This window comes from Periplaneta americana, chromosome 13 (genome assembly GCF_040183065.1).
Source record: "Periplaneta americana isolate PAMFEO1 chromosome 13, P.americana_PAMFEO1_priV1, whole genome shotgun sequence".
NCBI classification, from domain to species: Eukaryota; Metazoa; Arthropoda; class Insecta; order Blattodea; family Blattidae; genus Periplaneta; species Periplaneta americana.
Window position 1 is genome coordinate 161,692,479 of NC_091129.1, and position 16,139 is coordinate 161,708,617.

At 35.6% G+C, this 16,139-nt stretch overlaps 1 protein-coding gene across 17 annotated transcripts in view; it reads left to right on the forward strand.

The window, feature by feature from the left end:
• HDAC4 (histone deacetylase 4) overlaps positions 1–16,139 on the forward strand; it is a 582,774-nt gene that overhangs the window by 529,424 nt on the left and 37,211 nt on the right. For all 17 annotated transcript variants that reach the window (XM_069844548.1, XM_069844563.1, XM_069844558.1 and 14 more), the window contains 5 exons: positions 2,794–2,897; positions 4,991–5,249; positions 6,711–6,841; positions 10,633–10,818; positions 12,844–12,939. In XM_069844548.1, coding sequence (XP_069700649.1) covers positions 2,794–2,897; positions 4,991–5,249; positions 6,711–6,841; positions 10,633–10,818; positions 12,844–12,939 — 776 coding nt within the window. The remainder of the gene's footprint in view (positions 1–2,793; positions 2,898–4,990; positions 5,250–6,710; positions 6,842–10,632; positions 10,819–12,843; positions 12,940–16,139) is intronic.

The following is a 16,139-nucleotide window of genomic DNA, read 5'->3' on the forward strand; positions in this document are numbered from 1 at the left end:
GTAGAATGCAATAAATCAATTTCTTTTAATAGATTACGAGTATGGTATTCATTTACTGGATGTATCTCGCAGTTTGAAAGTTCAATATAACATTATTATGCTGAGATTTTAACAGGATGTTTTAAATAAAATGGAAACAATGAAATTATAAAATTGAGGTATTTGTCAATCTTCATATCATCGAAAAATAGTACTACAAAGTCTGTAAATATTTATGACTATGTAGTTACGTATTTTGGAAAATACGACAGTATGCCAAGCATGAATAGTTAAACTGATGGATTAATTTTTCTAAAAATTTTCAAATTAAAAATTCTGAAAGCTCTTCCAGATTCAATAGTTTCTCATGTCCATTAGCAATGTGAACATAAAACATTTGAGAACGTAACAAGTCAGTTAAACGCATGAAGTATATCCAGAAGATTGATGAAATTTAGCAGAGATTTGATAATTTAATTATTTTAAATCCGCGTTACAGCCAGGGCTCAAAATGGGCCAGAATAGCATTCTGGTTCGTGAATTTTAGGTCCCACTGATTGGCTGATCTCTCCACCAATCCTAAGACGTCCTAATTTCTGGTCACAACTATCATTTCCCTAAAGATGTCTGCAGAGTTATTACCGAAATCTTGGAGAATTTCAACAACTAGACTGAGCTGATAGATAAATAGCACTAAGAAAGCCTCAAATCATATTCAGATCCTTTTAGTTTGGTATTAATTAATTATTATAGGCCTATATGATATTTCAATACATTTTTTTTCAGTGTAGTATGAATTAAATTGTTAAAATTGACGACACTGTCATGCTGCTTTATTGTATTATAGCATTTGTTATAAGCCCTCACTAATTTCTAATACGCTTTGATATATTTGATTTAGTATTGTTGAAATTCTGATGAAATTAAAAGGACCATGACTCAGCAACAGTTTATCACTCCACATCGAGCTAATGATCGGATATCATGGGTCACTGCTTAGCAGCGAGTCGAATTTCTAATTGTTTGAACTGTGACCTGAGTATCCATTTCAAAGACTTTGCGAAACAAAGGTCCCAGTCATAAATGTAGGGCTGGAAAGCACTATGTTTCAGTGTATGTAAATTTGTATATTAATTGATGTGTACCAATATATAAATATTTCATGGTAATACTTGGCGTCATTTTACTAGTCATTAATTCCTTCGTTGTCGTCATTAACAGCACCTGTCCACAAAAATAACAGAGCATTCTGGTTCATGAAAACACCCATTTCGAGCCCTGGTTACAACCAATTACGTAAATATACTTTTTAATCGCTTCTCCATGATGGAAGGATTATAGTAAGGTTACACAGTGTGATTGGAATATTAAATTTATGTAAGGGAGTTAATAGTGATGATTGACTGAATTTATTTCTGCATATTGAGTCAGAATTTTCTCGTAAATTGCAGTCAAATCACAGTACTTATTTCTGTTTCTGTCCTTTAATTATGGCACATCTTATTAAAGTTGGTTATACATAGGAGACGTATATCACTTAAGGGGAGAGGATGGTACTTTTTGGTGAAAAATGAGTAAATTAAAAAAAAAAAATTCTTTAAAATACTCTGTGATATGTGTGAAATGCATAGCATAACATTTTGTGGGTATTTGTGCCCTTATCGGATGTTGAGTCGCCATTTTTAAACTTCCTGCGTTATGGATTTTTAAATCACTCGGCCACTTTTATTGTTGTTTCCAGTAAATTAAATTTTCAAAAAAAAATTTTTTTTTTTTTCTTTAAAATACCCTTTGATATGTGTGGAATGCATTGCATAACATTTTGTGGGTATTTGTGCCCTTATCGGATGTTGAGACGTCATTTTTAAACTTCCGGCGCTATGGATTTTTATTAAATCACACGCCCGTTTTTAACGATTTCCAGTAACCATTTTTTTTGCTACATTGTCAGACAAAAATGGATATAATTTCTGAACTATTAAAGATACATGCATGAAATTTAGAACACACATTCTTTAAATTATTAGGAAACTTTTCTCTGTAACAGAATTCTGTTAATTGATTTCATTTAAAAAATACGTCCGTTTGTTTGCAAGAAAGGAAATCAGAAAATTGTTATTAAATTTTAATTGTTTATTTTACAAACGTAGGGACTAATATCAAAATTCTGTTACAGACAGTTTGTAGAACATGCTTTTGCAAATACATTGCAAAAAAACTGTTCGAATCTATCTTTAAAAAAGGTTTAGATATATCGGTTTTAATACAATCCTGCATTGGGTACATTTTTTTCAAATTTGGGCACCGAAATAATTTTTTTTTTTTTTTCAAAATACTTTTATTTGGTTGAGTTGCCACAGCTATGAGCTCTCTACATACAAAAAATTAATATTTTATACCAAATAGGAAAAAATTAAAAAAAAATACCATCCTCTCCCCTTAAGCTTGGTCTATTTCTATCTCTCTTTTATTTTTATTTGTACAGTATACATCAAATTAGAAAGATTTTATACCTACAAGAAACGGTCACATAAACAACCTATTCTCCATGGAACAATTTAACCAGCTGTTTTTTGCATTGTGAGTTGTAGGACAGTTCGTTGCTAATTGCACGATGTGTTTTGACAAATGTTTTGGAAGTGTTAAATCCTTGGAATGTAGACTAATGATTACTGCACGACTTGTTTATTATTGCTTCATGTGTATTTGATTATATTTTTCATAGAAGTAGCTGTATTGAAGTGTGCTAATACTTGAAGTTCGGATTTAATTTGTGACATAATCTGAATGTATTTCTGTTTATCTTTCTCTCAGTTGATACTACAAACAGCAATCCAGACTCAGGACCCAATTCCCCTCCCAGTGTTGCAAATGCTCAAGCTTCTCCAACTGCAGGCAGAAATACACCCATTCAGGAGGTAAGCACAATGTTACATTCTGTGAATATGTTTATTAATGTTTTGGTAAGACAATAATTGAAGAAATACTCCACGGTAATGTGTCAAACAGCATCATTAGTTTAATATTGTAAATTTATATTTCTAGGCTTTTTGAAGAGTAGATGCATACTGAAATGTGTTTACATGCACTTACAAATATAAGCATTTTACAAAAATACGAGGCGTGTTCTTAAAGTAAGTTCCGTTTTCAATTATAGCCATCGCAACACTGCAATCGTTATTTTGCGCATGCGTGTTTTCTTCTTCAGTCCTCAGGCAAGCTGTGCATGCAGTTTCAGAGCTTCAGTCTGTGTGTGTGGTTAGTTGTGATCAGTTGAAATGTTTAAAGTGATCGAGCACCCCGCCGACTGTGAGATGCAGTCTGTTATCCGTTTCTTGAATGCGAGAAACATCAAACCAGCATACATTCATCTTCAAACTTTGTGAGGTGTATGGTGATGATGCCATTAGTGATGGAATGGTCAGGAGATGGTCACACGCAGCTCGTGACACCCAAAATCTCATCTCGAAATTTGGCTGGGAACAAATTGACCATCCCCCCTACAGCCCGGATTTGGCTCCGAGTGACTTTCATCTCTTCCTGCACCTCAAGAAGTTCCTCGGTGGTCAACGTTTTGATGGCGACAATGAAGTGAAAACAGCAGTGCGGGAGTGGTTCGCATCGCAGGCGGGCAAATTGTACAATGAAGGAATAGAAAGACTTGTGCCATGATTCGATAAATGCCTCAATAATGGTGGAGATTATGTTGAGAAGTAATTGAAGTGCGGGGAATACAATGCAACAAAAATGGTTTGTAAATATCTTCCCGTTTACTTACTACACCCTTTTGGAACTTACTTTAAGAACACGCCTCGTATGAGCACGAATTTAATTTTAAAAGATTAAAGAATTAGATACTCTGAGAGAGGAACATAGGTTCAGGGTGTTTGAGAATAAGGTGCTTGGAAAATATTTGGGGCTAAGCGGGATGAAGTTACAGGAGAATGGAGAAAGTTACACAACACAGAACTGCACGCATTGTATTCTTCACCTGACATAATTAGGAACATTAAATCCAGACGTTTGAGATGGGCAGGGCATGTAGCACGTATGAGCGAATCCAGAAATGCATATAGAGTGTTAGTTGGGAGACCGGAGGGAAAAAGACATTTAGGGATGCCGAGACGTAGATGGGAGGATAATATTAAAATGGATTTGAGGGAGGTGGGGTATGATGATAGAGACTGGATTAATCTTGCACAGGATAGGGACCGCTGGCGGGCTTATGTGAGGGCGGCAATGAACCTTCGGGTTCCTTAAAAGCCATTTGTAAGTAAGTAAGTAAGTAAAGAATTAGATGCAAATATTTCTTTAATACTCTTGCTATGTAATCTAAAATTATTATCATAATTAACTCATTTTATTGTCTAATACTCCTAGAATATCAGTTATGACCTAGAATTTAGGATGTACATTCGTTGTCTTACATCTGAGTGAGGTTGCTGAAAAAAAAAAATGACTGAAGCAAATCAGAAATGGTGTTGAAATAAATTATTTTAACAATATAGTACTTTAATAACCACAAGTTTTATATAAAATAATCAAATGTTAGAGATGTGTTTATTGACTAAACACTAAATAAATAAAATGCATAGAAAGTGTCAGGAATGAAACTAATAGACTTCCTAATAAAGAAATAAGAAGGGGAGGGGAAGAATCATATTTTTGCAAATAAGAAAAAAAAAATGTATCATGGTAATTAGTTGAACAAGAATGCATATTATACACAATTCCATGTACACTCTAGAGCTATAGACTAGTGGGTAGAAGATGTAGTGAACAGTTACAAAAGATGGATTAGGTCAGCCATGTTGATATTAATACTAATAAACAAAAATCAGTTTTTTTTTTTTTTTTTGAAAATGTTCTAATTTTGTTTCAAAATGTTAATGTTTGTCAATTTTGTGCTAAAATAATAAACAAATAGAAGCTTTATATTTTGTTCTTATTTTTAACCGTACAAAAGTATTGAATTTCTGCTAATTATAAAACAATTGCAATCTTTTTTCAGGAAGGTGAAGTTTCTCCTTATGGCCCACTGGCAAGCAGTAGTCAGCAGGGCAGTATGAGTGACTTATCGTTGTATAGCAGTCCTTCTATGCCCAACATATCCTTGGGTCGACCACCCGTCCCCTCCAGCTCATCAGAAGGAACCAAACTTGCGCCAGTGTCAGAGGCAGAAGTGCGAGCAGCGTTTACAGCGAGATTGGGCATGCCCCTTACAGGGCAGATGCTACCTGGAACTCTTCCCTTTTATCCCACTCTCCCAGGTTGGTACCTTTCTTAAAACTTATATTGGATTTATATAGGTTAAGGGTGTTTGAGAATAAGGTGCTTAGGAAAATATTTGGGGCTAAGAGGGATGAAGTTACAGGAGAATGGAGAAAGTTACACAACACAGAACTGCACGCATTGTATTCTTCACCTGACATAATTAGGAACATTAAATCCAGACGTTTGAGATGGGTAGGGCATGGTCGAATCCAGAAATGCATATAGAGTGTTAGTTGGGAGGTTGGAGGGAGAAAGATCTTTGGGGAGGCCGAGATGTAGAGGGAAAGGTAATATTAAAATGGATTTGAGGGAGGTGAGATATGATGGTAGAGATGGATTAATCTTGCTCAGGATAGGGACCAATGGCAGGCTTATGTGAGGGCGGCAATGAAACTCCTGGTTCCTTAAAAGCCAGTAAGTAAGTAAGTATATGCTATAAAGTGAGCAATCAGTTTTTCATCAAGTGTGTTAATAATAATTTATTTTATTTATTTATTTATTTATTTAGAATAATAATAATAATAATAATAATAATAATAATAATAATGTTTTATTTTTGCTGGCAGAGTTAAGGCCATAAGGCCTTCTCTTCCACTCAACCAGCCTTAATCAATACAATACATATTTAAATTATAAATATTTACACTACACTTAAAAAGTTCTCCAGCTATATTCTTCAGTTAAGTTTTAAAGTTTTAAAGACTAGTAGACTACATATTTATTTAGATTTAGATAAACCTATAAGGTAAAGTAGTAACTTAATTTATGAGCTAATTTAATTCAATCAATTATAATTAATTTAATGGCATTGGTCAAATATAAATTCAGAGACTGAAATAGATTTTATATTCTTACAGTCTTACTAATAAACCATGCATAAGCAATGGATGTATAAACAGCATGTAACTATACATGGGAATTGCCTTGCAGTAGTTATATACACAAAACCCCTTGTTTAAGCGTTGTATATAGAAAAAAATGGCTGCCTTTTAACAGCTGTCATTTTATGATGATGGTTGCCTTGTAACCACAGAAGAACAAAACAAAGAGCACAGAATAATTAGAATAATATTGCTGTAGCTGTACTCTTTGATCAGACCCAGTTGTAGTATCGATACTTAGTGTGGCACACTGTCGGGTGCAACAGAGAATATCAGATATTATGTTACCTTCGTAATAAAATAATGACAAAACTATTAAGTAGCTGTGTAACAGTTGTACTGTTAGAAACGACGTATATAGTGATTATTAGTCAGGAATTTACACACAACTTATAAACGAGCTATTCACTGTGTAAGCATAGAACAGTTAAACGTCTGTATAAGAGTTCTTATTAGTAAGACCGTTAGTGGTTAAAAATTAATTCATTTTATCATAATTGAAGTTCTAGTATTGTAAATTTTTCAAGATTTTAAGTGTCTTATCTTATAATGCACTGTTTTAATGTATGCTTGCAGTTATTGACGGTGAATATAGCAACCCCAGCTCTCCTAGTTATATTCATAAGCAGATGCAATCTTTGGAGCAGGCTCATCATGGAAATATATTGCCAAGCGTTTATCAATGTGCTCCAATCACAGACACTCAGGTAAGGCCAGTATACTAATTCCTAATGTCTGTATATTCCCTTCTGAGTGAATTAAAGCAGTTCTTATCGTTTCTTGTTACCATAATACTGTAATTTTTTAAGTTAATTTTTCATGAAGTGATACTTAAAACTTGTGTAGTTTATATAGGCTACATTTTCACAAGTAATTTTTTGAGTATTGAAGGAACTGGATCATTCAATAGAACATTCTGAATGAAATATCTTCCCCCCCCCCACCCCTCGAATTCATTATCACAATTAGAAATATTATTTTAGTTTAGTATGACAAATTATATATTATTTCTGAATTATAAATTCACTCACCTCTTTCTTCCTGCAAAAGAGAGAGAGGTTCGTTGCATATTTGGAATTAGTATATTCTTCACTCTTGTAGTTTTAATAATATAGTATAATCTCTGTTTTTGAAATCTTATTAGTAAAATGAAAAAATCTCGGCGCCGGATAGAATTTTTCTCCGTTCCATTACTCTTTCATCGTATGATGACGCAGAATATCTGCATGGAAATATCATATGTACTTCAGTACATTAAAAATAATATATATGTGATATGTGTAAATCACTTCGTGATTTAAGACAGCGCTTATTCCGTCAGATCCCGGCCAACTAGTTACTCATAACGAGTGCACCTCAGCACATGTGTGGACTTCAGTCCTACGTTCATAGACATCTATGACGTAGTGCAGAGGGCGGCCACTAGAGGGAACCCAAGAGTTGGAACTTAATCTGAGACGATTCTGTCCTACGCCGGGGTGGGTATCCGGTGTGGTTTAGTGGATAAAGCATCAGCACGTAGAGCTGAAAACCCGGGTTCAAATCCTGGCGCCGGAGAGATTTTTTCTCCGTTCCATTACTCTTTCATCGTAAAATGCAATGAGTTTATTGAAAAGTACTAAATATGATTACTTTCCCATTCTTCAGAGTATTGATACTGCAATGCTAAGTAAAATGGTTCTGAGATTTCATTGGAAATTTGGCTATTCAGTGTACTGGGCATTGAACAAGTTTTTTTGCATGTCTGTCTATACACAGTCATTTTTCTGAAGCTATGGATGGAATTTTGTTCATATTCAATAGTCCATGTCGAATGTAACAAAGTTTTCTCTTCGTGGGGAGGAGAGGAGAAAATAGTGGCATTTGATCTCAATTCCTTCGACATAAATGAAATTAGCATAAAATAATTATTTACTTTAAAGTAGATCTTAAAAATTCTCTTAATGTTTTTCAAGAAGAAACTGTGTAAAAAATAAGTAGGTAACTATGTCTTTCATTTTCATTGAAAGAGAGATTTTTTTTTATTACAGAAGTAACAGTCCAATATTTTTCAAAATAGATATTTATATGTAGGTAGAGAAACTGTGTATTGACATCTTTGACCTAATAGTTGTGAATACACATATGGATCAGTAAGAAGGTGGATATGGGCTATTCACTCGGCATAGGTCTACTTAGATTGGCTTTTCATTACTGTATAAGTAATATCATAGAAAGTGTATGTATTGTCTATACCATTTATAGTAAAATCCCATTTTAACATTCCTATTTTTAAGAAATTTCCATTTTCATGGAATTCCCGTTTTTAAGGAATAATCTGAAGTCCCAGCCATATTACCATAAGAATAATGTAATTAATTACCACTTTTAAGGAAATTGTTGTTGTTGTTGTTGTTGTTGTTGTTTTCTAATGCCAGGCATTTGACAGTGAAGTCATTTGACCTCTTGCACTCCAATATTTTTCAAAGATATTATCATGGCCAGCCACTGAAGCACAGATTTTGAGGTGTTCCGAATCCATTTCTTGGTTTGAGTTGCACAATGGGCAGTTAGGGGACTGATATATTCCAATTCTATGCAGGTGTTTGGCCAAACAATCATGGCCTGTTGCCAATCTAAATGCAGCTACAGACGATTTCCGTGGTAAATCGGGAATTAACTATGGATTTTGATGCAGAGAGTTCCATTTTTTCCCTTGAGATTGTGTTATCAAATTTTGTTTGTTGAAGTCTAAGTATGTAGATTTAATAAATCTCTTCACAGAGTAATACGTAGATTTAGTAACAGGTCTGTAAGTAGCAGTGCTGCCCTTCTTTGCTAAAGCATCCGCATTCTCGTTTCCCAGGATTCCACAATGGGATGGTATCCATTGGAATATAATTCTTTTATTGAGTGTTACTAGTTGAGAGAGCATTTTAGTTATTTCTGCTGTTTGAGATGAAGGTGTGTGTTTAGAGACTATTGATAGAATAGCTGCTTTGGTTGATCGAAAATTCAGCTTTTAAGGAATACTTTTCAAGTGGATTTTGTGATAATGAAGCTCGAAATATCGACTCGACTTTCAATAATAAATAGTACTGGCATATTCAATAGCGCATCTCATTGATACCATAGTAATGCAGCGACATTATTCTTTATAGTTCTTTATGATCTTGCTTTGCGTTGCTTTTACAGAGTGGTTGCTTTGCTTGCTTTGTTCTCACGAGTTGTTTGGATCCTGTTTCCAAGTTTTTTTTTTTTGTTAGTTTACACATCATCATAATGGCGACTGAAGAAAATAAATTAACTGTAGGGTGGAAAGTGAAAATAATAAGGGATGTCGAGGCTAATCCTCAAATAGCACTATCACATATGGCAAAACAAAAAGTATGGTTTGCCAACTACTTCATTATGGGGAATAACGAAGAAGAAAGAAGAAATTTTCAATGCCTACTGTTATTATTATTTTACATATAAGGATTTAATATTACTAACAATAATAATTGTGAACCATCAACTATTTGAAAGACATATTGGTTCAGAAAAGTGTGAATACAATTAATAAATATATATAATAAATTTTCAGTCAAATACACTTTTCAATTTGTGAGGTCAGATAATCTGTTACATCACAATATTTAATACGAAGTCACTAATATTTTCGACTTTAAAAAGTCATCTTCAGGTGCATGAGATGCAAATAATTTTAAAATTAGGTGATAAGTTAGTCTAACAATTAATATTATAGTAAGTAATGCACGTGCTGGCATTTACAATTATATAAGTTTTGTGCCTCTTGAGAAACTTATATAATTGTAAATGCCAGCATGTGCATTACTTACTATAATATTAATTGTTAGATTAACTTATCACCTATTTTAAAAATTGTTTGCATCTCATGCACCTGAAGATGACTTTTTAAAGTCGAAAATATTAGTGACTTCGTATTAAATATTGTGATGTAACAGATTATCTGACCTCACAAATTGAAAAGTGTATTTGACTGAAAATTTATTATATATATATATATTTATTAATCATCAACTATTTGTTTTATACCTATAAACCAAATTATGTTTTGATTGGTAACAAATATTGTAATCTTATTGACATGAATTCGAGCACGACCAGTAGAAGACCCAGTTTCAGTGTGGTTCGGATTCAACTAAACAGGAAAACATTCCTGCCTCACCTTTTGAAGAGTTAGGAAATATTATAATGAAATGTATTGTAAATAATAATTGTAGACCTAATTAAATGATTATAATGTTTGGTATATAACACACATGTTAGTATTACGGTAGTTATTTTAGCCTTTTCTTCCCATTTTATGTGAATCACTTTTAAGGAAAAACCCCTATTTGAGGGGGGGGGGGAAGTAATCCCTCAGAGATTCGTATTTATATTACAGTTATACATACATCTTCTTACTTTTAATATGAAGATTTACAATGTATAGATTGTGTATGTTCTTTTCAAGTGATAAATTACTTTGAAATGTGTTTCTCTGTTGTTGAAGGTGGCACATGCGAGACTGAATAAACAAGGACATCGCCCTCTAGGGCGCACCCAGTCAGCTCCGTTACCTTTGGGGCATCCCATGTTGACAGGAAGCAGCATCGCCATTGTTCCTACTCATTATGAGGAGTACCTTCCGGAGAAACAGGTGTACGACCAACAACAAGCCCACAACTTGCTTAAGCAGGTAAATATTCGTTCATTTTGTTATAGACAGTCTTAGACACAAAAAATGACCATTCTCCTACAGCGCCTGGTTCACACGACTATACTAAAAGCCAGGTTATGAACCGACTAAACAGGAAGTAGTTGGGTGGGCGAGAGGAAAGTGCGGGTTAGAGGGGTAGTCTGTGCAACAATGACACGTTGAGTGTGGGGGGTGGAGAGGAGAAGGAGAACGGAGCTTTTCATAGGACCTCACGTGAAAATGTCGTCTGCTAACGAAAATCTGGCAACGGGATCACGGAGACAGTGTAGCCAAACTTCCCTGTTCATTTGCAATACCATGTGCATTACGAGTCGCATTTTGTACCAGTGTCATTAGCTGGTGCTTTCTTAAAAACAATAACTTTAATTGCTAATATTATTGATAGTGTTATCGAGAACTATATACAGTAGTACTCGAATAGAATAATGAATTCTCCCGAATGTTACGATACAAAAAGGAAGCGGATTTTTAAGTCTGGAGAGACAGAAATTATTTTTTTTTTTTAATATAAATTCGTATATTTGCTTGTTGATATATATGAGAATTAATAATAATAATAATAATAATAATAATAATTGAATATACATGACTCACTCAGTATAAACATAAAATTAAAATCATATCCATTAAATTATTATTATTGATGTACAAAAATAGCCAAATAGTTAATTCGATTTATAACACGACTCAAAATAAAATAAAAATTACTATAATATATGTTGATATAAATTAGATAACACTATATTATTATCGTTATTATTATCATTATCATTATTATTTGAATCGAATCGTTCGTTCGTTCGTTTAACTGAAATGTTTGAATTCGTTATATACTTCTTTATTAAATTAATAATTGAAAACACAGCTATGACAGTTATTTCAAACATATCGGTGACAAATGCTGAACACGCTTTGAATCTCTCGCCACTATGTGGCAACAGAGCTCAGAAAGAGCACAACAGAACGTTGCTTCCTGTTTAGTCGGTTCATAACCTGGCTTTTAGTATAGAGAAAGGATGTTCATTTTGCATCAAATTTGCCCCTTCAACATATCTTTGTTATGGATTATTCATAACACTTGACCTATAAACAGACAGAAAAAGCAACAAACAAACAAAACAAAGGGAAAACAAAGCGGAGTCGTGCTTAAGAAATCCCTTTACATATAAACCTAAGCTCTCACAGAATCAACCGAAGTCTTCTGAAGGAGACCTAACATATGGCATTTGGTCACTTTTTGTCTAAGATTTTACAATTGACACTGGTCTACATGTGTTTGGATGTTCACAAACTAAACATTTTTCTTACTAGTTCTCTTTTTTATGCCAAATATGAAAACGACAAAAGTGTTAAAAAGTACAAAACTATTTCAGTATGGACGAAGTTGCTAGTGACTTCCCATTAAACTGTTGTTGTTGTTTTCTAATGCCAGGCGTTTGACAATAAAGTCATTTGACCTCTTGCACTCCAATATTTTTCAAAGATATTATCATGGTCAGCCATTGAAGCAGAGATTTTGAGGTGTTCCAAATCCATTTCTTGGTTTGAGTTGCACAATGGGCAGTTAGGGGACTGATATATTCCAATTCTATGCAGGCTTTCCATTAAACTACAAAACGTTAAAATATGGTGTTCACTTAAATCGGCTACAACTTGCCATTTTCAGTAAAATTATCCGGAGGTAAAATAGTCCCCCAATCGGATCTCCGGGTAGGGACTACTTTAATGGTACAGAATCAACTAAACATCTTACAATGGAATGCTGGCGGTATAACATCAGCTAAGAAGATTGAACTAGCCAATATACTCTCAGATAATAATGTAGATATTTTCCTTATTCAAGAAGCAAGCCTTCCCATTAAACTACAAATTTATTTCAACATTTCCACGTGTGTTTAGAACATCGTTGTGCAGGCAAATATAGCAATTTAAGGTAATCTAAAGAATAGAAGTAAGTAATATATTTCCATAAAATTAATTTTATAAACCATTTCTTTCATATAGCAAATTCGTCAGACTGTACTAACAAGAGCTGGAAGCAGAAGCCAATCAGGTGGAGGTCAATTGGAGGAAGCTCCAGAAACTGACGAATCAGCTGAGGTAAATGTCCACATTTTTCTTCTTCTTTTGCTTCAATACACCTCCTCTCCTACTGTCATAACATGCACAGCATTCGAGCCAAGATGTCCACTACTCACTACCGGTGGCCACATGGCTTCCGCATGCTATATGGATCACCCGTCTCCCGCCAAACGGTGACCGTAATTTGCGGCAAAATAAAGCTCATAATTCTGAAATAAAAGGCTTACCTTGGAAATGGTGACCTTCAGCATTCAAGCATGCTTGACATCGCTTCAGCACATTCCTGGACAGTTTCTGTATTCATTTTCACTTATGTGATGCACTACACAGTACGATTTGGCAAAAACGTATTACGGCAAACGCCAGTAGGGGAAGTTATCCCCACCCGTGCCGCTCGGCACCTCGCTCGCATGCTCTCTCTCTCTCTCTCTCTCTACTGTCTCTCTCTACTATCTGTCCCGCTACGATGGATCACTGCCTACCACATTGTAATACGCATTAGACAATACATATTAGACAACTGTCCACAACCACAATGCAATACGCGTTAGACAATACCCATTAGACAACTGTCCACAACCACAATGCAATACGCATTACACAATACGCATTAGGCAACTGTCCACAACATGTACTGACACAACACAACACAACACAACACAATGTAATGTGGTTTTCATTAAACAACACTCACCTGTTAACTTTGCACAACAACACTCACCTGTTAACTTTGCACATCCTCGAAGTAACACAGTAGTCTTTTTTCCCACAGGTTGGACACTCGTAATGACTAGCAAGTAGTCCATGCTCCTCACAGTACCTTACCGTATCCGCCTTCAAATTCTCCCTGCACAATCTGAGGAAGAAGTACACGTCTTCGGTACGGCTCATCACTACACGTGGTTACGTCTGTACACGAAGCTGGATACGGACACAATGAAGCTTATGCCACCCCCGTAGTTAACCCCTACCCAGCGACATTCACAAGCCCGCCAGTTTCTACCCACGCTATTCGGTCATTGTCCCCTTCCACAGTACGTTATGGCAGTTCCCTTAAACATAAATAGATTCATTTTCCCTTCTACCCCTAACTCGCTTCGGTAGCCAAGAGGTCTGAAGCGTGAACAAAAAGCGTGCGTTTAGGTTTAGTTACGAATAGTTACGAACTTTCTCGGATCGAATCTCCCCTTCTGCGAAGTCGTAAGAAAAAAAAAAAAAAGAGAGAGAGAGAGAGACATGAAGCAAGGAACAGGGAAGGAGAGGCTGGAGAGAGAGACTGACAGGACGAAGTTCCTCTTTTGATTCGTAGATATCGTTACTCTTTTTGTTCCACTTTCCTACACTAGATGTCACCCCACCCTAAACCCCTATTTCCACTCTTTCCCGCTAGGGTGTGTGGTGAGCTTGTAGGGGAAAAGTGGAAAGGGGACGTGGGCGGAGCTTTGCGTTCGCCGTATTACGTTTTTCCCTACGATTTTAACTTCAACAATTTAATGACATGTTGAACTGAGGTTTTTGACACCCCTACTTCCTGGGCTAATCTGCACAAAGATTTTTGAGGGCTTCGTTCTAATCAAAAGCCTATTTCATCTACTGTTTCCTCAGTTAATACCCATTTATTCACTCGACGCTTCTTATTTTGAACCAAGTCTGTCTCATTAAATTTCTTTACGAGTCTATATTGTTTTCTTATTTGGCACAGGACCATCCAGGAAACGACGCCTGAATTTACGGCAACATGTTCTCCACGTATATTTCAGGAAAGTCTTTCATATAAAAATGCGTTTTCTAAACTGTACATCACAACACAAAACGTGCACAACAGGGACGCACTGAATATTGACTTGAGAGCCGTGGAAATCTGCCATACTAGTGAGAGGCATAATGCTGAGACTCGCATCATTCCTGCCCACCAGCCAGTTTTCATGGTAGTGGAGGACATCTTGGCTCAAACGCTCTATAATAGATAGGTTCAAGACCTGTTATGTCATATCCTGCCTAAGGTTTTTCCGTGGTCTTCCTAAGGCGCTAAGACAAATGTTGGGATGAGCCCTAAGAGAAATGGGCCACGGACCTGCATTCATATCCCCATTACCCCCTTAATTACTCTAAATTAATTAATAATTACATCTATCATAAATTCATAAATCAATCGACCTATTATCTAAAAGCCAAATTGGCTAGTCTCTTATATTGAGACAACTCAGCCTGCCTAAGGTATTTCCGTGGTTTTCCTAAGGCATTAAGACAAATGTCGGGATGAGCCCTAAGAGAAATGGGCCACAGACCTATATGCCCTTCCCCATAAGCCCCCCTTTTTTTGTAACAAACAACTTAATGCCTTAGTTCAGTCTATAAAATTATGAAATACATGTGCAAGGTCACTCATGTAGTCGCAATGCGAAAGGACAGGGAACCTTTCAATTTGCAGATTCAGAATTCACGGCGTCTCTCCTGGCAGTCTTCAACTGCCTTGTCATCGAACAACAGACGACAGAGTCTTCTCGCCTGCTCCTGCACTGCAAAATGACACAGTTCATCTCAATGTGCAGATTTGCACCAGCCATCTCCTCTTCGTCTCGTCCCATGATCACTTTGATCACATTTCCGTCCCCCTCGCGTATGTGGTATCTAAGAGGTTACGTCCATTTTCGGTTATCCCCTTCAAAATTTTCTAGAGCTCCTTCAGTGGAGCAGTGTAACCCGGAGTGAGACTAGTGGCCAACAGGCTTGGAGCTCACATATTTAGTTTCTTGCAGCCCCGAACCCCTTGCAAGGACGCGTTTGTGTACCTTTTAAATTTGTCCTCCCAATTCACCTCTTTCAATTCAATTCACTGTTATGTCATATTAATTTTGCTTACGAAAAAGATAAAAATACAGCCTCTTCCGGAAGGAAAATTAATTTCACCTACATCACACAAAGTTTATGGCTTATCACTGAATTTTGTCACATTTGACTAATGAATGCCAGAAAAGTTTCAAAACTGCCATTCTATGATATATCTACAATTCCTACTTTCTATCTCTTAGCTAACCTTTGTGGTTTCATGTAGTATCTAAAAATAAAAGAGATGTGAAAATCCGGAATGAAATTTGTACCATAGATGCTTCTGGTAATTACGACCCCAAGACTGTCTCTTTGGATATCGTGTAATATATACCAATAATTAAGAAAGTCTATTTTTATATGGTTGTGTTATAAATTACAACAATACA